We start from the raw sequence: 21,444 nt of genomic DNA, 5'->3' as shown, positions 1-21,444 counted from the left end.
TTTAATAAATGATGAAATAGTTCCTTACAACGTTCAAAATAATTTGTCACTTACTTGTTTTATGTTTTGTTGCCTCCCTAAACAAAATATCATCATACAAGAGGCAAAATCTACATGCTGCACGGCAGACATCCCACACTTCCTGTTTACGTGCAACTTTTGCCAAATCTGCCCAAAGAATAATTCTACCAAAGAAAAAGCATAAATAAAATTAGTTCATAAGCAGGATTAGGTTCCACACTTCAAGATTGACAAAAACAATCATGTCAATAATGATGGCCATCAGGAAAAAAAATTACATTTAATCTAGCAAAGGTAACACTATTACTTTATTAATTAAGAAGAATCTCCTCAGCATATCAATAGACAAAATTCTTATCTTGGATGGTAATTATACTGAAGTTTCAAGATGTGTGTGACAACTCTCATTTTCTATGTCATAAAGTAAACTAAATATTTCAAAGCTAATGTTGAGTATTTAAAAATAAGCCTTGAAAACAAGTTTGGATTTAGAATCTTATAGAAAACAACTGCCTTTAAATTTCATCACAGGAATTTTTAATGCAGAAAAAAAGTAGACACATCCTTTTAAATAAGGAGTGACAAAATGAAATACAGTCAAAATGAAGCCTGTCCTTTTTCTACAGATTGATCTTTCTGACTTTCAGAATGAACTACTTAGCTTTTTCACCAAAAAAGTTGTAGCACATGATGTGGTACAAGGACCTAAAAAGACACTTGCAAGTTTCAATTCTACATCAAGTACGAGCCTTAATCCAGTCATCCCTCTATATGCTGGGCTCATATCAATAGAACAGGTGAGTTTAAGTGTGCATGTGAGAGAGAAGATTAGAAACAGGGAAAGACTAAAATCCTGCACAGCATGGAAATGTAACAGAGCTTTTTGGACAAGAAATTATACACACACTTCAATGTGTTGCCAGAGGCTGAAATATTCAGCCTCTTACAAGATACCATCCAGTAACTTAACCTCTGAGACAGAACCTTTCCTCTTAGAGACTTCTACAAAAGATGAAAGAGACACTTCTGGTCTATAGCAATTACCTCTCTCTGCCATTTTCGTTTCTTAAGTGTTTTAAATGTTCATCAACTTTCTCCACACTTTTAGTATGATGTTGGGCTTTTGCACAGAGGTAGCTTATTTGACTATTGCCTGAGGAAACTTGGCAAAGAAATAAAAATTAAATGTAATTTTTATATATTAGAAATTTAAAAATCCACATGAAAGGCAAACAATTTGATTCATGATTCCTTGCTGAAACACTCAAAATCCAGCTCTTTTCTCATTTCTTCAAGCTTTCCCCAAACCAACCAACCAGCATGAAAAAAACGTACCCCACCAGCATCTATTTTGGTTTTTTCCTGTACCTTGAGATACAGTTGTGCCATCCAAAACTGATCTGTGCTTGTTTAGTACCCAAATATCTCAAGTACACCTCTTTTCTGACAGGACATATAGAGTTGTAGTTAGGTTCATTCAAGAGCAAGTGAATGATGTAATATGTAAAGTACACATTCATACTGAATTTTAAGAATGTTTATCTAATCAAACACATTTTTAATCAACTTGTTTTGTTTTGATAATACTGACTTCCATTTTACTTAGTCAACAAGGTATTAGGCAGAAATATTAATAAATAAATAACCAGCACAGAAAACTGATGCAAGGGAAAAAGAAGCTGGCTCCTGAGGAAAAAATTACTCCAGCAGTACAAATACATCAAAAAGAGATTTTTTTTTTTTTCTGTAGTGTAATGACAGAGAAGACATGCTTTGCATTAGAATACAAGTAATTTGACATGATTGGAAAATCCAATGAGTTTCTACATTCGCCTGAATCTAAGCAAGGGTCCCTAACATAATGCAGACAGAACAGGTTTTAACTTGATCCCCAAAAATTCTGCCAAACAATATCAGCAAATACACCTAAAGTACTTCTGACTTTAAAATATACATATAAGCAGGTTCACTTACAAAAAAAGAGGAAGGCACAGCATCTTACCATTCTTGCTAAATATATTTTGCAATGCATTGTCCAGCATGTGATACCTCTGTGTAACTATACACGTAGAGCATCTGATAGAAATTGTCCAGTATAATGCACAATGACAGTTACATCATGTAAGGTTGAAAAGAATTGTGGATTAAAAGAGGACATTGTTCTTTGGATCTATGGGTACAGTTCTCACTAAATAAGTCAAGCGTGTTCATCAAAATAGAATGAAAGTTTTTTATGCAATCGAAAAGAAAATATAACCCTATAAATCTGATGTTCTGTCCTATGTACATTTTATATAATAAATTTGCATATATATTTTTGTGCTCCTTCAATACACGTGTAAGCTTGTGGCAGCTTAAGTCATAGAAAAAGCAAAAAACTCACTGCTTGGATGACAGCCTCAGAAACAACTGGAATTTCTCAGAACAAAATTTTATAAAATGTTGTGTCAAATGAAGTCTTGTAATAGTTTCAATGTTGTAATAAACTCACTCATTTTAATGACTCAACCTGGAAGGCTAATGTGTGCTAAGATTTATTCTGAGGAACTTCAAACGTAATTGTATAGTTGTCAAGTCAAAATTTAAAATCAAAGAGATGTCCATGATTTTAATTCTTTTAATTTTACAAATACAATGCATTCTGTAACTTTAAATAATGTATGAAAATGTTTTCCAGCAACATAGTTTTCACCTTATTAAAAGGACTGCACAGAGTCGAATAATTGATCTGTAAATAAGACTCTGGCTTGTAAGTGATTAGTTGATCAAGTTTGGAATGGGGATATGCAAGGTAAACTTTGTGGCCTGGCTGAACAGATGGCATGAGAGAACTGCATGGCCTTCCACAGCACAAATACACAGCTTTGGAAGCAACAGGACTCTTTCTGTAGCATTCCCTTCCTCCAGCATAATCTCTACTGCGGGAGTACACTGAGTCTACTCAAAGTTAGTAAGATTAGTCACACATACACTTGTTATATTGCTAAGATAAAACTAAACAATTTAAGCAATCTGGAAAGTCTGTTCCCTGACCACTTTTCCTCAGCCAGGGGCTGCATAATCAAAAACTGAAGCTGTTTAGGGCATAAGGAATGTGCCCATTTATGTTCCATGTTTTAGAAAGTAAATAATGAATTCACACCTAAATCTCTGTGCAAAACTAGAGCTCTAAAAAACAAGATTTTAGAAGAGAAAGATAATTACAATATAGAAAGAACACCCAATGTAATTAACACAGTGTATTGGCTGAAATTTCTGAAAACGCTGCTTTAAAATGACCTTGGTTAAAAACACTCCAGAGTTGTACATAGTGAAAATAGAACTACTTACAGTGCACAACAGTAAGATTCAGATGAATTTGGAGGTGAAATCAACACCTTTTCCAGTATCACCATACAACTTTTAGATCCCTAATGAAAGTGATAGGAAGTCTGCCACAGAATTCAGCAGAACTATCACTTTGTCTGTATTGCAATATTCCCTACATGTTGCCACTAGATGCTATGCACAGCCTTTAAGAGTGTGCAAAGCTAAGTGTAGTAACTTTTAGTCACACACACATACTTTACCTTTAGCTTCTTTTTCACTGTCAAGGACTATTTGAAATGTGTCAGGAGCTAATGCAAGACCTGCATTTACCAGAAGGGATCTCTTTTTCCTCGCATTATCCTTTTGTTTTCCCCTTTTAGCCTACATAAAGAAAAGAACTCATTGTTATAAGGTTGATTTTATATTCCAACTAGATCTTATTTACTAAACATAACAGAATACCTATCATGTAACTTGCTACTACCAAAAAAATACGTATAGAAATTGTGTATCTTTAGGTATCTTAGACATCATTCTACAGTATTATTGTCATTGAAGGTGACCATGGAACTTCTGTTGATATTCACATGCTTCCACCAAGGGTCATTTAATACAAAGTACTGTTCATGCTTCTCGTCAATCTTTACAGTATATTCCTCAGTATATAACCTGACATTATGTTATACCTTCGTAAACAACCCATGGTAACATATCCTGTGTGTAGTAACTAGGAATTGCTACAAAATATTAAAAGTATCCTGGTCTGCAAAGAACTAGCCAAAGTCAGAGGAGCCCTGGGTTTTTTTAAAGCAACATTTAAGCAGAGTAAGCTTGCATGGAAAAGTATTGAAACCAGAAAAAACAATCAGTTGCCAGTATGATTTTTGTTCAGGTGCTAAGGCAGCACAACAGAATTAGATGCACTAACTCCTGACAATGACTTCACTGTGACTGTAAAATATATTATTTAGTGGCATTTGTAAGTGTCACATAATATTGATTTATCTCATAGCCAGCTAGGATGTTTAGCAATTTGGATGCTGTGCCTCTCATTAAATAAAACACTGCTTCATGCAATGAAATCCTAATTATTGACAACTGCTAATAAGCTTCTTTTTTTGCTGGTATTTCTGCTAATTAACATCTCCCTGCCTTCCCCAAGAAGTAAGCTTTGAAATAACTGGGAAAAAAATCCTCTGTTACAATTTTCAGACTGTGAGGCAGCATAACCACTTCAAGGCAACAAAGCAAAGACAGTTTGCTGAAAACAAGCTGATGCTGTCTCTACTAATATGCAGTTCTACTAAACAGGTGTCTCTCCTCCGCTGGAATTTAATAAGCAAGCCTATTTCAGCTACAGACCTTATTCTTCATGCTTACCTGTTCAATCAACATTACCGCCTGATCCTCTGGATGCTCGGGTGATTCATACAACATAGCACTCAACCGAAGGCGGTTAAAACTCAGTCTTAGATGTTCTTGATACTGCCCACTGTTGTTCAGCTGCATAGCTTTTTGCAAATGTTCCAGAGCAGCTTCTAGTCTATCCCCATCTTCTTCAATACGAGCTATTTCCATATGAACTTGGCAGCGCAACAAAATCAACATGCTAAGGGTTACAAATTTAAGTGTAAATTGTTAAAATAAGGCACACTAACATTCTTAGACCTAAAACTCACCCAAAGATGAAACTCAATATTTAAAAGTGACTCTAGTATTAAAATTGATATTCCCTTTTTAACCGACTTGTATCTTTAATTTTCACTATCATACCTTTTTAATTAATAAGAAAATTTAACTGCATATTACTTTCATTAACCCTGCAGGAGAAAGCAACACATCTTGTGGACTAACTGATCTTCATATATTTGTGGAACTCTTTTTCAGTACCGCTTAGCTGTGCAAATCAGGTGGTTTTCAAAAGTAGTCAGCTGCCAGAGAAAGAATAGTGTATTGAATGATGACTTTTGACAGAAGTTCACTCTCTCTTCCTAACATTTAAGTAGAAGCTAATACTCCTAAAAGTCTAGCCCTAGTTGCATTAGCTCAGCTCTTTTAAAGATTAGGCTCACCTCAGGCATACACATTCACTCTAAGTACTCTCTCTACCCAGGTGTGGTTGACACCACTCTATGGAGCCGGCGTGTTTTCACCAAAAACTGCATGTTCTCCAGTCTCAGGTATACTTGGCTCCCTACCCATCACCTGCCCCAGGAAGCTGTTCATGACAGCTCAGAGTTCTACATGCTGCTTCAGATTATTTTCAGGAAGAAAAACAAAAAATCAGATAAATTAAAGCAATGTTATGAAAAAAACAGAGAAGAGAGGTTTTCAAGCCTATCAAATATAATGCCACAGAACTAATGTATGTCCACATCAGAGCCAGCCTGACTGAGGAAGTATCACCCTTTTCCTGTGGACCAAAGTAGCCACAATAAATGCTGCAATCAAAACAAAAATTGAGACAGGCTAATTAATAGAGACAAGTGACTTCATTCAATCTCTAGTGACAGTACCAGACCAGAGTTGAGGCCGAGTCTACTGGATGGTTAAGAATATACATGTGACAAACCCCAAAACCTTAGTCCCCCCAAAATCTCCCCTGCAAGCTTTTAGAGCAAAATTGTCATTACCAACATTTAGTACAAATTTCAAATTTGCCTGTGCTGATCTTGCACTCTACATACGGAAAGCATAAGAAATGCTTGAATAACAGTACAGTAATACAATATAGTGCATTCATGCATGTGTATATCCACTCTTTATGCAACAAAAAAAAAAATTTAAACCACTGAAACTAGATTCCTCACTTTCCTCTGCAATACTTGCATCAGAAACCACCTAAGGTCCTGCTCAAGTGGCAGATTGTGTTGATTGCAACTCACTCGACTGCAAAAGTTCTGATCTCTGTTCTTAACAGTCAGATGATGTATAGGTCCAAACTCAAGCAAGCACCAAATAGTAATGTTTACTTGTCTGACTCAAATTAACAAAAAGGTGAAAATATTTAGGTGCTATGGGTTAAGTACAGCATAATAGCAAATAGAAGAATATACCTCAAAAAATTATTAGTTTTCTTAATGCAGTAGGATTTTCAATTAAAAAGAAGTATCACCAAAGATACAAAAAGACTATCTTGCAAGAAATGTCTTACTTAACATATAAGACAGAAGCCATGACGTTTTTTCAAAAGTAACTTTTTGAATTTTAATTTCTTAACCAACAAAAGTGATGTTAACACGAGACTCTAAACCACAGTACGAAACACATACTGCAGCTTTGGAATTTTCTCACATAATTTTGATTAACTAGAGTATTTTTAAGTTCCTAAAACATTTCAATATTTGTTACAGGTCATTAAACAGTGTGAGATTTTGCCTGAAAGGAACCTATATTTAAATGATTAATAGGGAAATGTATGCAACATACAGACATGCATTTATTACAAGCTAGTGGAAAATTTTCAAAGACACTTAATGTCACAGAATTTGAACACTTTTAAAGGAGTTTGATGCTTTGAGACCTTCCAAGAAAGTACATAGCATTGAAAATTACCTGTCAATCTCTTCAAGGACATCAGCAACTGAGATTAGTGGCTTTCGCACATGTTGATGCAAATTGTGTTGTAGTAGTGGTAAGCACAGATTCCACTGGGTTGCACAAACAACCTGAATCACACCAGGATCTCCCAGCTGAACTGCACGTTTTAACATTAACTCAAGATTTCTTATCAATTTCAGCTGAGCCTACATAGACGAAGAAATAATTAGCACTACTGCATTTAATAAATTGAATTTCTTATGTGTTCTCCAAATTTTAATCTTAGGACTGTTTTCAGTAGAAAGCAGTCCCTTAGCCAGCAGACTTTAGAAACTTTTTGCTTAATAATTCTTCTCATAAATTTTTTTTTGTAAACAGGCATCCATAACTAAGGAGTTTTTCTTTTCGTTACTCCAGGCTGCTACTACATATTTCTGGCAGAAGTCTGTCAGCTATTCCCCATTCTTATGATAAACAAAAATTGATAATCGTGAATACTTTAATTGATAATTGTGAATTCAGAAGGTTTGGCTGTTTTCTTCACATTCAGCTACAGATGCAGGTTTTAGGGGTTTTTTTCACATTCAGCTACAGATGCAGTACAGAAGAGGAAAAAAATAAATATTATGAATGGAATTTGCCATACCGTCAATTAAACTTGGTTCTTACTGAATTATGTACAGTAACACAGTTACCTACAGTAACAGATGTGCCATTTATTACACTATTTTTAGAGGTTATGCAAGTAAAAAAAAAAAAAAAAACCAGAAAAATCAAACAAAAAACCACTCCAACTGCATACACTGTGGGCTTGAAGTTCAGAAATACCTGAATATCCTCTTTTACATGTTAGTATTAGTAGTGTTTCGTATTATGAGGAATTCATTAACAAGGGGTTTTTTTTCCGAAAGGTGAGTGGAATTTCTGAACTCCAAAATAAGAACAGCCCTAGACAGGAGTAAGTTTTCACACTACCAATTTCCATTACACGTATTCCTACTTCCCACCATAGCAACTTTAGGTGACTCTAATAGCTGGCCTAAATTGCTCATTGTAGGCACCTCTCCAATCCCTTTGATAGTGTTGATATTTAGGCTTCTAACTTCAATGGTCTGAATTATAACTGAGCCAACTGACCAACTGACAAAAATTCAAGAAAATCCTCCCTAGTGTGACAATTTATCAGCAACAATCTGGATTTCTCTGACATAAGAATTTGTATGAGATTGACCATAATATGCAATCACAGCTGAGATGGACTCAATGATCCGTAGTGGTCCTTTCCAACTCAAGATATTCCATGAAAACACCTCCCATAAAGGCAAAATGTGAAAACATGAGAGTGTTGCCCTTTCATGCCTCAATGCTACCATCTTTGCTCTTGGAAAGTAATATATTACGAACCTTTATGGTCAGACAGAAGACTTAAGGGACGAACACACAACTGTGTGTTTATTTTTCTTTAAACTTTAAAACTTTATTTTTCTCCATTTCCTTCTTGGAAGTCCAATTTAAAAGAATAGAAAGGTTTAAAGAATTCCTGAGCAGTGTAACTTAATTAAGACACATAGTCAAATGCAATTTTCCACATTTAACAAATTAAAACTTTTCCTTTTCTCTCAAAGTTAAAGAACATACCTCAACAACTCCTTTGGTATAATTCACAATTTCAGTGCTGTTTTTCTTCATTTCATATTCACATTCCAGACATTCTATCTCAATAAGTTTCCCTTGCTCCTATGAAGTATTAATACACAAAATGCTAATTTCAATAATTAAAAAGAAATATGATAAAGATTAAAGCCATGCAATTACAGTAACACAGCACTGCACTTCCCTACTAAGAATCCCACTATACTAGCTAATTAACTGAAATTACACAAAGGGAATAGAATTTGTTATTTGAACTGCAGACACTTTTTACTAACTGGAGGCTGCAAAATAAGTTCTTCATTGCCAGACTTTGCAGTAGTAAAACCAGTGTACACCTGATTCCTCCTATACCATAATTTGATTTCAGTTCTAGTAGAATCGTAGAACCACAGAATGGTTTGGGTTGGAAGGGACCTTAAACCCCATCCAGTTCCAACATCCTGCCATGGGTAGGGACACCTTCCACTATCCCAATATGCCCCAAACCCCGTCCAACCTGGCCTTGAACACTTCCAGGGATGGAGCAGCCACAGCTTTTCTGGGCAACCTGTGCCAGGGCCTCACCACTCTCACAAGGAAGAACATTTTCGCAGTATCTGATTTAAATCTGCCCTCTTCCATTTACTCATTAATATTATTTAAAAGGCCCATGCTTGGAATAAACAAGTGCTGGTCAAGACAGAAAGGATTCAGCTTGATGGGCAGTGAAACTTTTAAGTGAAAAATGAAGTTAGACTTTTAACAGCTTAGGAACGAGCTGACTATTAAATCATATAAATGATCTGTATTGATCATAGAAGCATCTAAGATACGCTCTATTTGGGTTAAATTGGTGTAGTGAGGAAATTCAGACAGCCTCTACATTCCTAATTCATTATGAGCTATTATCAAATCACTCAGCATGACCTTTAGTAATTTAACATCCCCATGACTGGAAAAGAGAAGAGATTGTGCAAAACTTAATGACAAATACACACAGAGATGGAATTCATGTTATGGTAGACAAATTTATCAGTACTTGGCAAAAGCCAAGGAATTGAAACTTTGACATAGATTACTGTCACTCTACTATGAAGAAATCATGTCAAATGATGCTGGGCAATCTGAAGATGGTCACTTAAATAACACATTAACTCCAATGGACAAGGTTGAAATTGAAGTAAAGTTTCTCTGTTGCTGCCACACAGCAGGTATTTACTACTACTGTCTACACAAATACTCAGATTAAATCCTTGTGAATCTTTGATCTAGGGGATTTAAACACATCTTCCAGTGGAATGCTATGGATTTGTATATGATTTTAGACTTTCAGGAAATGTTCAGAATGATGGGCCTGAATCAGACACGTGGAATAAAAAAAATTCCGAGAGGATAAGTTCAATTTTATAAGTAATGCAAAGCAGGATCATTATAATAGAAATTTGAATTTAACTTCCAATCAAACTCTTGCACAGGTCACATTTCAAAAACAGAAGCAAAAATTTACAGTTAATATTTATTTGCCAAAACAAACTGCACTGCTAATCACCCTGGTCTATCCACACCCTACCTTCTGACCTTGCATGTACTTCTCTAGTTTAGGAATAGATCAAGTATCCAAATAATTATTTATATCAATTAATATATAAACAATACACAGATGGACAGAATACCATAGAACCATTTGTACTATTTTTTAAATATAAACACAAAAGGGGTGTGGGAGTGTGAGAGCGTGTGTAAAAGAACCCCCAAACCCACATAATTAAAACTTACAGTAATCCGAGCACTCTTCAAATCAAGTATACAATGAGCCGCGAGTTCAGTGCAGTTTACTTTCAGAGAAAAATGAGCTAATTCCAGAATCAAAGGAATCCTTCAAAAATACAAAAACATCACTCAGAGAATTTGATATTGCTCTTTCATGGAATTAAAAAAATACTATTTGAAAGTAACAATGTACAACAAGTGCAATGTATCTGAAAACCTTGAAGTCATATGAATATTACAGGTATTATTATGATAATGCTAAGTATTACACTAGTAATGTTCACAGTTAACAAGGAAAAAGGAAAGAATTCAAAGTTGGCTACATGAAAAATACAGAAGTTAATCTGTTTGTGGAAAATAATTAGCATACTCCTATGCAGTCTGCACAAACAGCTCCTGAAGAAGACAGAAAATACAGAATGAAATGCATGAAGCACAGACCTGGTGAAGTAAGAAACTTCAGATTGCAGAAGGACTGCAGAAAATTTTGGAAATACAATTCAGTGAACTGGCACACAAAGCAGTTAAATGCATCAGTCTGCTACCTAGGAACTAAGAACACAGACACACACATGGAGACTGTTCTAACTGGGTGTCTGTAAATAACCAGATGAGCATAGTCTACTGTCTGGAACAGGAGAAGTAGTAGTACACCTGAATATTGTCAAAGAGGGTTTACCTTAATGAGTAAAAATGTAGTATTACTTCTATATGTAACAGCTGTGATATAATTACTGAAATAGCGATCAGTTTAGTCTTTCGAACTCATGCTGAAGAGTTGGAAAGGGCCCCAGGAAGAGTTAAAAATTTACTACAGTCTGAAAAGCACATGTCAATTTTAAGACCTTTTAAAAATCTCATTTTATCAATAAGAAATTATTATGGAAAGATTTAATCGTGTTATACAAACAGCTGTATGGAAGAAGATATTTAATCTTGGGTTCTGTAACAAAACCTAATAGGATTTTGTCTTTTTTTAAGATGACCTATGTGTTAACACAACACAAACAAGTATGAATTCAATCTCTGCAAGGTCATCAGCAATTTTGACAGACTTCAATGGAAGCAGGATCGGCTTCATCATCAACTTCCATGGAGCTATGACAAATACAACTCACTTCATATTGAGAACAGATGCTGGAGGTACATCATATTGTTTCAAAAGCACATATAAAGAATTCAGATTTGCGGTGGCATCGCTTGGAAATATATTTGTGTCCCACTGCCTGCAACATATGAGGAATTGGGTCATAATTTTTCATGAGAAATAATATTGCATTAAAAATTTGAAATAACTCTCCTAACTTCAGGATGGATGGCTCTTATTCCAAGGTATCAGTGGGATACCTGGATTTTGAAAAAACCAAGAAAAAAAACCAATAAAACCTGATTCAGTGTGCTAATTAATTTCTCAGACAGTAAATTTTATTCCAGAACAAGACAAAACAAAAAAATTATGTGCAAGACTCCTTTCCTATAGTGTCAGTATAAATTAATCCACTAAGAAAAGAATCTGTATTTTTAAAATGCAGAAATCTTGAGACACTGAAAAAAAATTACATGAGGCTTTGCTGTGAAGTCTAAATTTCAAAATTTTCTTATGCCTTTAAAATTTGAAGAGTTTAAAAAGCATTACGCTCCATGGTTTGTACATTGTATTTTAGGTGATTTCTCCACTTCATCTTTACTTTCTTGTACACAGCTTGGGGATGGAACTGGAGTCCCTTTGATATTAAAATGTCTTTCAGACTCTTAAATTCTTTCTCCTGACAATATCTGTACAACACACTAATCCCTACATTCCCAAAGAGCTAGCTCACTTTTTAGATGAGGCTGTTCTCTAGACAGACCTGACAGTTACTACCCAAACTGTCGTTATAATTTTCCTTTTGAGGAATTAATCTCTGCAGTAGATTTTTCTACAAGCATGTGGGATCCCAGAACCTGATTGTACCTCTATAATATGCAGCATCAAATTACAAGTGGAAGGATACATTTTCATACTTACAACTTTAACATCTGCATTTTATAAATAACTGAAAGATGGATGGAATTTTGTATTTCCTTCTCTGCCTGGGAAATATCCATTAGTTGGTGATACACCTATAAAATAACAATTTAATTATTATTTGATTAAATAAGCAAAGGAAAAACACTCAATAAAATAAAATAAAGCAGGTGTGTTGACTGTTCTTATGGACTTCAAGGGCAAGGTGGCTACTATGATAATCTATGTTGTTCTGCATAGATAATACAAACATCACCTAGTAGAGCTATATTGACCTTCCAATAGTCAGGATCAGAACTACTAGCAGAAATATAAATGTGGAACTACCTTCTGAATTAGAATTCTAATTAATGCATTTTTAACACCTTTTGATAGAACTCATTCTGAAATCATCTCATCCAACTGTAAGAAACAAGCCAAATCCGTACCTGTAGATTATAGGCAGGAAAAGAAGTACTATGAAGACATTAAAATAAACTGCAGTTACTTCAATTTAAGTGCAGACTTACACGTTAATAGTGTGCAAATCATTTCTTCTTACTCTCACACTGACTGCCCACAGCTATCAATACTGATTACTTAAGCTGTACTGGAACACTAAGTTTTGCAGGACTTCAGTATGCTGCTACTAAGGCACTCAATAGTTTGGATCATACTTCTGTAGCCCAAGCACAATTTTAGAACTACTTCGTTCTTCTCTTTAAGGATGTTGTCAAACAGCTCTGCTCAACAATTCTTCTAAAACATACAAAAGGAATTTCAAGCTTGCCCCAGTGTGATTACTTCATTGTTATCACACCTCTGGAACGCTGTATATTAGTTCTCTTAATTCAAATAGAGAATCTTGAAATATAAACAATACACTTTTGAAATGTACTGATTGGGGGGTGGACAGGAAAAGACAACAGACAGCGTAGTAGAATGAAAGAAAATATGCCTGCACGCAGCTTCTGAGTTTTATTTGCCTCTTTCTGCTTTTGCCACCTTTGTCTTCACCCTCTTATTTCTCGAGTTAAGGGCATGCAAGAAATGTGATCTATTGTCATATCCTCCAATTTCCAGAATTATTTATAGGGTTCAAGCTGGATCACTTAAGTATTTATCAGCATGAGAAAAGTCAAGAGACACTAAATATGCCCTCTGTGGCATGTCAGGTTAAATTGCTCTCGCTACACCTACTCTTTCAATAGTAATTAACCCGAAACAGAATTGTTAGGGTTAGCCACAGTTATTCCCATTATTTTATGATTCATTAAAAGACCATGGAGCAGTAGGGAGCTTATAATATCAAAAATATACAATTTGTGAAAATCTCTGCATATCTACAGAATTGTTTGGTAACTCACAAAATTTAAATGAAGAAAACAGCTTATATAACATTTATAACTACAATCTTATGAACTGTAGACAAAGCTCCTGTCTTAATGGGAGGTTAAAATATTTTTCAGCATTACCATTAAAGAAAATATTTGAGAGTATTTATCTGGAACATTTTCCTTAATAAAGATTGCAGCAGTAGATGAAAACTCTTTTGCTTCTTCCAGTTCTGAAGCATCAAGGAAGCACTCAAGTAAATTTCTGCAGATCAAAAGAATGTTGGTATGAAATATTTATTAACACATCCCGAAATAATTCTTATTTATTTTTTTTTAATACTCTTTGTATTCAAGGTACCATTTCTAAATGCAGTACAAGTGATTAGTGCTCTAATGCATTGACTCAACACAAAAGAGATCCTCTAACTTCTACATCTTTGTTTTTTCCAGATATATGCAGCTGCTAACACATATTTAGTGCAGATTGCAACAAGAATCTTGGGAAATTTGCAGGTTTTTTGTGAAAACTTTTCTCAACAAGATACCCATAATTAAAAAGATCAATTATTTAAAAGTGTATGAAAAAAACATTTCTGTGAGATGTATCCTAAGGTTCTCCCTTAGCTACCAGAAAGGCTAGTATTTCAAAGCCATTTAGCAATAGAAAACTGTTCATATTGGAAACTGCAATATATCTACTGGATTTTATATACTTTATCTGATTTAACTGAAAAAGAGCCTGTGACTCCATGACATAAATTAACAACAACAACGATAATCATAATAAAAAATATTTTAAAAATAAATACAACTTTAGGAAAAAAATGCATTAGTTTTATAACACAAACACACTGTGAGTATGTGTTTGTTCTCATCAACTCCTCAGCAAGAGTATGTTTGGTACCAAGAAACTGCATGCATGGTATTCTAGATAGTCCTTAGCATACCCCTCGGAATGTTTTGTTACTTCCCTCCAGTTTCAGCTTATAAAGAAAATGCTACATAGCAATAAACAACAGTCTCAGAGTAAAGAAACAGAAAAGTTCACAAAGAGAAACGTAAAAACTATGGTAGAAATGCAAGAGGAACTGGAATCAGTCTGTCGAATAGCGGATCAAAACATCTCTGAGAAAAGGTTGTGGGACCTTGAAAAATTACATGGACACTCCACCTTTTGCACATAAAACTATTTCCCTCAGTACAGTTATCTCAAGGTTTATGCTCCAGCTTTGCTCAGGAAATGTGAGAATGACAATACATTGGTATTTATACATCATTTATTTCCAATGACTATCAATGACTCAAACACTACATCCAAAGTGACTGTGAAACCTCAGATCTGATCTAGGTCACAGCTGTCTCTGCCACTAAAACTTCAGGCTTAAAGTAAATATTGAAATGAAGCACCTTTTATGTGCAGTACATTTATGTCTCTTTAAAAAGTTATGAATTAAGCTTCTCACAATAAATACGTCTGCAACATTACCAGTGAAAAATACCTTATTAAAGACTACCTCAGGTAACAGTCCCAAAAGGACTACAGAATGCCCATATGAAAAAATACAGTTAAACTTACATCATGAGTTCTGCTCGCCATTCCCTGTCTTGCTCTTCAATTTGGTTTAATGCTGTAACAATCTGTGAAAGGCTGGGAATAAGGCAATAGCGGAATCCAGGCTTAAGAAATGGCCTCACAAGTTGCCAATAAAGAACTGAGGCATTATATATCAAAAAAAAATACCTGAAAAATAAGAATCAAAAATTTAGTATTTCATGAACTTGAATAAACATAAAATTACAGCTTGAGCACTGTAAGACACATCTAGGAAGTTAAAAAGTGCAACTTTTGTTTTCATTGGAAGAAATCCTGACTAAGAACTGAGAATACAAGTACAGCACAAGAAGAATATGGTTACTCTTGCAACTATACCCAATAATTAACCACTTAAAAATAAGCTAACATGGTGCTCTGGTTCTATAAATCGTAACTGTAAAAGGGTAAGAAATGCTGAGATATTTGCCAGCTTTGAACAGGATTATTCATCCTGTCAATGTAAGACTTCAGTATTCTTACGTTGTTACAGCACTCACAGCAGTAACAGAAGTTACAAAATGGAAGGAAAGATCTAAAGAAAAACCCCAAACAACACAACTCCTAATGAAAATCGAGACACACAATTGAAAAGCCAGATCAGTAGCATTTCCTGGGATTCAGAGTTAATCCTATCAGTAGGGCTTACCTTCTGTCATGGGATGCAAAATCTATTGCCTTCATAAAAGAGAGCACAAACTTTTCAAACTCTTCCTAGAATAAAACAAAGAAAAGCTAGTACAATTTGAATATGGCTTTTATAAATCAGTACATTCTTTTCCTATTTTAGTATGTTCATATTTCATAAATTTTATTTTCAGACCAATCTCAGCTAAAACATACTGCCATAGTAAGCTGTTGCTATAGAAACAGAATAACTAAAAACTGGTTGATAGCCTATTAATGTGTTTTTCTGGTTTCTAACTTTAAGATGGTATTTTCAGCTTCTTTCATTTCTACCAGATATTAATTATTGGGACTGAAATTTTCCACACCTACAAAGCTGCATACTTTTTAAGCTTCCAGCAAATGAAGTTCAGAAATATCCAAGAGCAAATCCAGGGGGAAAAAAGTTATAGTCATTTGTCCCATTAAAAATCTTGAGGAATAATTTTCTTCAAAAAAGTTCCAACAAGAATTCGTCAACTGAACGATGTGTCAGACATGCCTTTTTATCATTGAAGGAGCTGGGAGCCCGCTCTTTAGGGGAGGAACTAGACGTCCCGGTGGACACCAAGTTGAAGAATATCAGCCAGCAGCATACCCTTTGCTGCAAAGGTTGCTGACCGTGTCCAGGGATGCCTTAGGACGAGTTTGGCCAGCAGGTTGAGGGATGGGATCCTTCCCTTCTACTCAGCGTTGGTGAGGCCACATCAGGAGCACTGTTCCCAGTTCCAGGCTCCTCAGTATGAGAGAGACATGGATGCTATGGAGAGTCCAACACAGGGCTGCAAAGTTCAAAACAGAACTGAAGTATCTCTCCTATGGGGAAAGACAGAGAGCTGAGACTGTTGAGCCTGAAGAAGGCAACTCAGGGAAGGCCTCATCAGTATGTACAAACTCCTGAAGGGAGGGTGTAAAGAAGATGAGTAAGATAGTAAAAAGGGATTTTTGAAAGTGTAGGAGAAGGATGCAGCGCAAATACCGAAGCCGAGGTGGAGCTGGAGGTGCAGGAATGGGATGATACCAGAGGGGGTCTCTACAGTATGCTAGAAAAGAGAAGCTAAAATCTCCAAGAGAATTGGGACTGACTTATTGAGTTCTGGAATGGTGTAAGAAGGGTACTGAACACCAAGTGGGAACTGCCCAGACACAGAGAAAACCAGAGATGAAATATGTACTGAAGTAAAGAAGTTGCACTTGGCCCTTAAGAACCCAAGCATCCTAAAATTAAGAACACAAGTATCTTAACCAATTAAGAAGGGTTCCTTAGGATGGAAACCAAAATAAGGACAGATTTATCTTTTCTAAGTGAATGATGATTACTTAGTCGCACAGCATGAGATGTTGTGCCACTCCTTTTTTCGTAAATTATCTAGGAACATTTATCTAGCGAAAAAGCTTTACAACTGATGTGAAGTCTATCTTAAAAGATCATTACAACACATGACACAAGGAACCAAGGCAGGACTGCACAATCTGAGACCATCCTTAACTTCTAAGAATTTAGCAAGAGTCAAGAAGAAAACAGAAAATTTTGATTGAGATTCACAAAACATCACAGAATAGTTTGTTAATTTAGAAACATATGGACATTACAAACATGCATGAAGTCTTAAAGTGACCATTGACCAGTTATTCTGCACGTGTGCTCATAGAAGAAAGAAAGTACAGAAAATGTAACAGAGAAAAGATTCTAGCTTGAAAGTTAGTTCAAACATTATTCAAAGAAACTACTAAAACCTCTGTCAGGCGTATTTGTTAACACAAGTAACACAAACTATGAGTTACAAAGATGGTAAAGGCCTAGTAGGGAAACCATATGAGGTCTGGCTGAGGTCCCTTGGTTTATTTTGCCTGGAGGAGTCTGAGGGGAGACCTCATCACATTCTGCAGCTTCCTCCTGAGGGAGAGTGGAGGGGCAGCACTGACCTCTGCTCTCCATAACCGGGAACAGGATCCGGGGAAACTGCTGGAGCTGTGTCAAGGCTTAGGCTGGACAGAAGGAAAAGGTTCTTTCCCCACAGGGTGGTTGGGCACTGGAACAGGCTCCCCAGGGCAGCATTCATGGCGCCAAGACTGACAGAGCTCAAGGAGCATTTGGACAACTCTCTCAGGCACAGGGTGGGATTTTTGAGGTTGTCGTATGCAGGGCCAGGAGTTGGACTCTGATGATCTTTGCGTGTCCCCTCCAACTCAGAATACTCTATGATTCTAACATCTGTTAAGGCTATTTTTAGGGGCTAGATACCATTAACAGATGATCAAAGCTGACTGACCACAGTACAAGGACAAGTGAAACACTGAAGACAGAAAACAGATCCCACTCCATTTTAAAATCGGCAAACTTTTCATATATAGGGAATTGTAACACCTAAAAGCAACACACAGAAGCAGAAGTATCCTGCTGAGCTGCTACCACCTCTCACTACAAAAAGCCAAATCCATGTACTAGGTGGAAATGTTACTGATGAATGCTGGAAGTACACTGCCACAGAAATGAACTGTACAACCTCTCTGAGGGCCTTTTCAGTCCACCACTTCCCACAAGCCCATGAAATGCTTCCCCAATAAAACCGGCAATTATTTTAACAGTTACAGCTAATTTGGTCTGAAAGGACCATATTTAAGTAAAAAGTTAAAAGGGTGACTTAAAACAATCGACCACCTGAAAAATTTTGCAAGCATTCTTTTTTATTGTCTTCTCCAAAATATTTGAAATATTAGTCTGATTCAGATGGCAAGTTTTGTTTACTCACAAACTACTTGTTAATATATTTTCCTTTGATTTTTCCCACAGTCCTGATTATCCTTGTGTATTTTAAATGACTGAAAGCAACACATAAAAACCTAGGAATAAATACCCATAAAAACAGGCTTAATATAAAGCAGCCTTTGTAATTTCTCACCAAATTATCTGTAGAGTGTGGAGCATGCAACTGGCCTTGGCACAAATATGCTCTGCCAAGAAACTGGTTCACAGGAAATCTTCCTTTAAAATACATCTGCAGACAGTCACTGCTGATTTCCAGATATCCCAGCTAAAACCCAAAACAAGCATTTTAATATTTTTTTAAAATGCAACTAATAATTAGGAATTGTTAGCTTTTAAAAATGCATGCCTAATCAAGGGTAACATCTAACTCCGTAACAGTATGCAAGCAATATTCCGTAGAGATGCATACCAGTTGTGGTATAAGCCCATTACAATTTATTAAAGGCATAGTTTTGTCATTCCAAATGTATGTAAAAAGATAGCTTCTTTATTTAACAAAACTCCTCAGTCAGTCATAGAACTGCTTACAGTATCCAAAAAATGTTTCCTTTTTAAACACAATTGTTAACATAAAGACAAAATTCTTAACAGAATTTTGGGCTTTTTTTAAAGGAGGGATATTAGCTGGCAGGATTTGTCAGTGCTACATCTCAATTTTCAGACCACAGACGGATTTTGATGGGATTGCAGCCTGGGGGGAAAAAAATGTTTTACTACAAACTCTGTCTGCTAAAGACCCAGTCACTTATGTTCATAGATTGAAAATTAACAAGTACTTCAAAATTAAAAATCTCTACCACATTTTATAGAAGTCATTTCAATTAGCAACAACCTTTCATAATTAGAATGTACCAGGGTCATTATTATTTTTTATTAGGGTTCTTTTGCCTTCTTGAACATATTTTCTTCAGTCATAACCAAATTGCTTAATGTTAAGTTTTCCATAACAAGAAAAAACAGGCATAGCAAAGTTTTTTTTATATACTATGGTACACCTTGCTAATTTTGTTCTAATTACAAACTTCACAAACCACACCTTGCTGATGGACTGTAAAGAAATGATAATTTAAGGGCTGAGTTTTAATGGAAAATGCATGTTTAAACAATTGCTCTCCAAAACCAGAACAGTGTCATACTTTCCTCAGGTACTTCTGAGATTTTTAAAGTAGTAACTGTAACGGCTGTAAATACAGTGTATCTATACATGTTTTCATTCAATACAGCTAAAAGACCTAAATTACAAACCCGAAGTGCTTGTTCAGCACATAAAACATATAAGTCGGTGCTGATGTTATCTGACGAGTCAAGTGCAGATTGTCCTTGACTGGCTGATTTGATCAACTCGTAAGCATTCTTCAAAGCCTGAACATCTGAAATAAAAAAAAGGAATGAAGAATTTTTGCTTCCAGGTGTACTGACATGATTGTGTTCAAACGAGCCACGTGATATGCAGTCTCTCTTTTGCAGAAATAATTTAAGAATGTTTAAGGAAAACAATGTCACACACGTTGTTCGTTGTTCGCAGTTAGGTATGATTCTAAGATGAAGAATTAACAACTCTCTTGCTATTTAAAATCACTAACGTTAGCACACTAGAAAGTGAACTTAGAAAACAGATTAGGATCAAGCTATTTCCCTGTTTGAAGTGGGGTTTCAATTTCACTTCTTTTTGAAGATGGGCTCAAGGTCGCAGCCGCCGGCCGCCCGCTCACCTCCTCCGCTCTCTGCCGCGAGCAGCCGCTCCCTCACCGCCAGGTCCATCCCGCCGCTGGACGAGGCTTCCCCGCGAGGGGCATGGGGCAGCTCCAAGACGCGAGCGCGAGGCCTTTCCGGAGGTCCCGAACGCTTGCCCGGACAGCCGAGAGAACCGGCTGCCAGAGGTATCCGCCAGAGACCCGCAGGCGGCCCCTCGGCCGTTCGCGGTTTCCACAACACAGGCGCGTATCCCGGCAGCCTTCCCACAACACACACGGACCTACCTTCCCTCTCTCCCTCCCTCTCGCCCTCCCTCTCTCTCGCCCCTCGGCCTCCGGCTTCGCTCGAGGGGCCGAGCGAGCCGGGAGGGAGCCGCCCCCGCGGCCCCGTCGGGCGGGGAAGCCGTTAGGAACCCGCCGCGGCACCGGCGGCACCGAGAGCGGGCGGGCACGGGCTCAAGGGCTGACATAGGCAACGATTGATGGCTTCCTGCAGATGAAAGCAGTGCTGTCACCAGTAATTTTTGTCCCCGTCTTGAGAGCTTCTAAGGCGAAACCTTTTGAAATAAAGCATACACCACCAGTGGCTGAACCTTTGAATTAAAGCAGAACAAGATGCCCAAGAACATTTGGATCATATCTGCCAGTGCAGGAAGAAGTCATAGGTGAGGGTAAATAAACCTTCAGGGAAAAGAAAAGAAAAAAGAAAAGAAAAGAAAAGAAAAGAAAAGAAAAGAAAAGAAAAGAAAAGAAAAGAAAAGAAAAGAAAAGAAAAGAAAAGAAAAGAAAAGAAAAGAAAAGAAAAGAAAAGAAAAGAAAAGAAAAGAAAAGAAAAGAAAAGAAAAAGATGCCTGACATCAAGATATACCAAAGGAACTGTTTAGTGCCTCACCACTGCCCCTCAGCTACTGAGTCATACCAGATCCTCTGAGGGAAATCATTGTGGTCATGAAGACAATTTAAAGGCTTACATACATAAATTCAATTTTAAACCTAAATCCTTTGCTCTTTAAGGTAGACTGCAATTCTGTACCAGTAGGCTATTCCAGTACAAGGGTCTGTAAAGAATTCAGGAGTAGATTCAGTCCCTACCTGTACTGCATAACCCCTCCCTGGCCACAGGGCCC

At 36.5% G+C, this 21,444-nt stretch overlaps 1 protein-coding gene across 1 annotated transcript in view; it reads right to left on the bottom strand.

Annotated features, from left to right (window-relative positions):
• Positions 1 to 20,642, bottom strand: part of CFAP46 (cilia and flagella associated protein 46) — a 72,555-nt gene extending 51,913 nt beyond the window's left edge. The window contains exons 1-15 of the mRNA XM_048312043.1: positions 20,336 to 20,642; positions 19,869 to 19,993; positions 18,757 to 18,888; positions 15,837 to 15,901; positions 15,173 to 15,337; positions 13,735 to 13,858; positions 12,281 to 12,375; positions 11,391 to 11,498; positions 10,279 to 10,378; positions 8,509 to 8,607; positions 6,886 to 7,076; positions 4,711 to 4,939; positions 3,591 to 3,711; positions 1,066 to 1,183; positions 55 to 185 (exon numbers count right to left, since the gene is read on the bottom strand). Of these exons, the coding sequence (XP_048168000.1) occupies positions 55 to 185; positions 1,066 to 1,183; positions 3,591 to 3,711; positions 4,711 to 4,939; positions 6,886 to 7,076; positions 8,509 to 8,607; positions 10,279 to 10,378; positions 11,391 to 11,498; positions 12,281 to 12,375; positions 13,735 to 13,858; positions 15,173 to 15,337; positions 15,837 to 15,901; positions 18,757 to 18,888; positions 19,869 to 19,993; positions 20,336 to 20,384 (1,852 nt within the window). The 5' untranslated portion in view covers positions 20,385 to 20,642. The remainder of the gene's footprint in view (positions 1 to 54; positions 186 to 1,065; positions 1,184 to 3,590; positions 3,712 to 4,710; positions 4,940 to 6,885; positions 7,077 to 8,508; positions 8,608 to 10,278; positions 10,379 to 11,390; positions 11,499 to 12,280; positions 12,376 to 13,734; positions 13,859 to 15,172; positions 15,338 to 15,836; positions 15,902 to 18,756; positions 18,889 to 19,868; positions 19,994 to 20,335) is intronic.
• Between the last annotated feature and the right edge of the window lie 802 nt (positions 20,643 to 21,444).

The sequence above is a fragment of the Corvus hawaiiensis genome, chromosome 8, assembly GCF_020740725.1.
Source record: "Corvus hawaiiensis isolate bCorHaw1 chromosome 8, bCorHaw1.pri.cur, whole genome shotgun sequence".
NCBI classification, from domain to species: Eukaryota; Metazoa; Chordata; class Aves; order Passeriformes; family Corvidae; genus Corvus; species Corvus hawaiiensis.
This window is presented reverse-complemented; position numbering and strand designations above follow the sequence as displayed.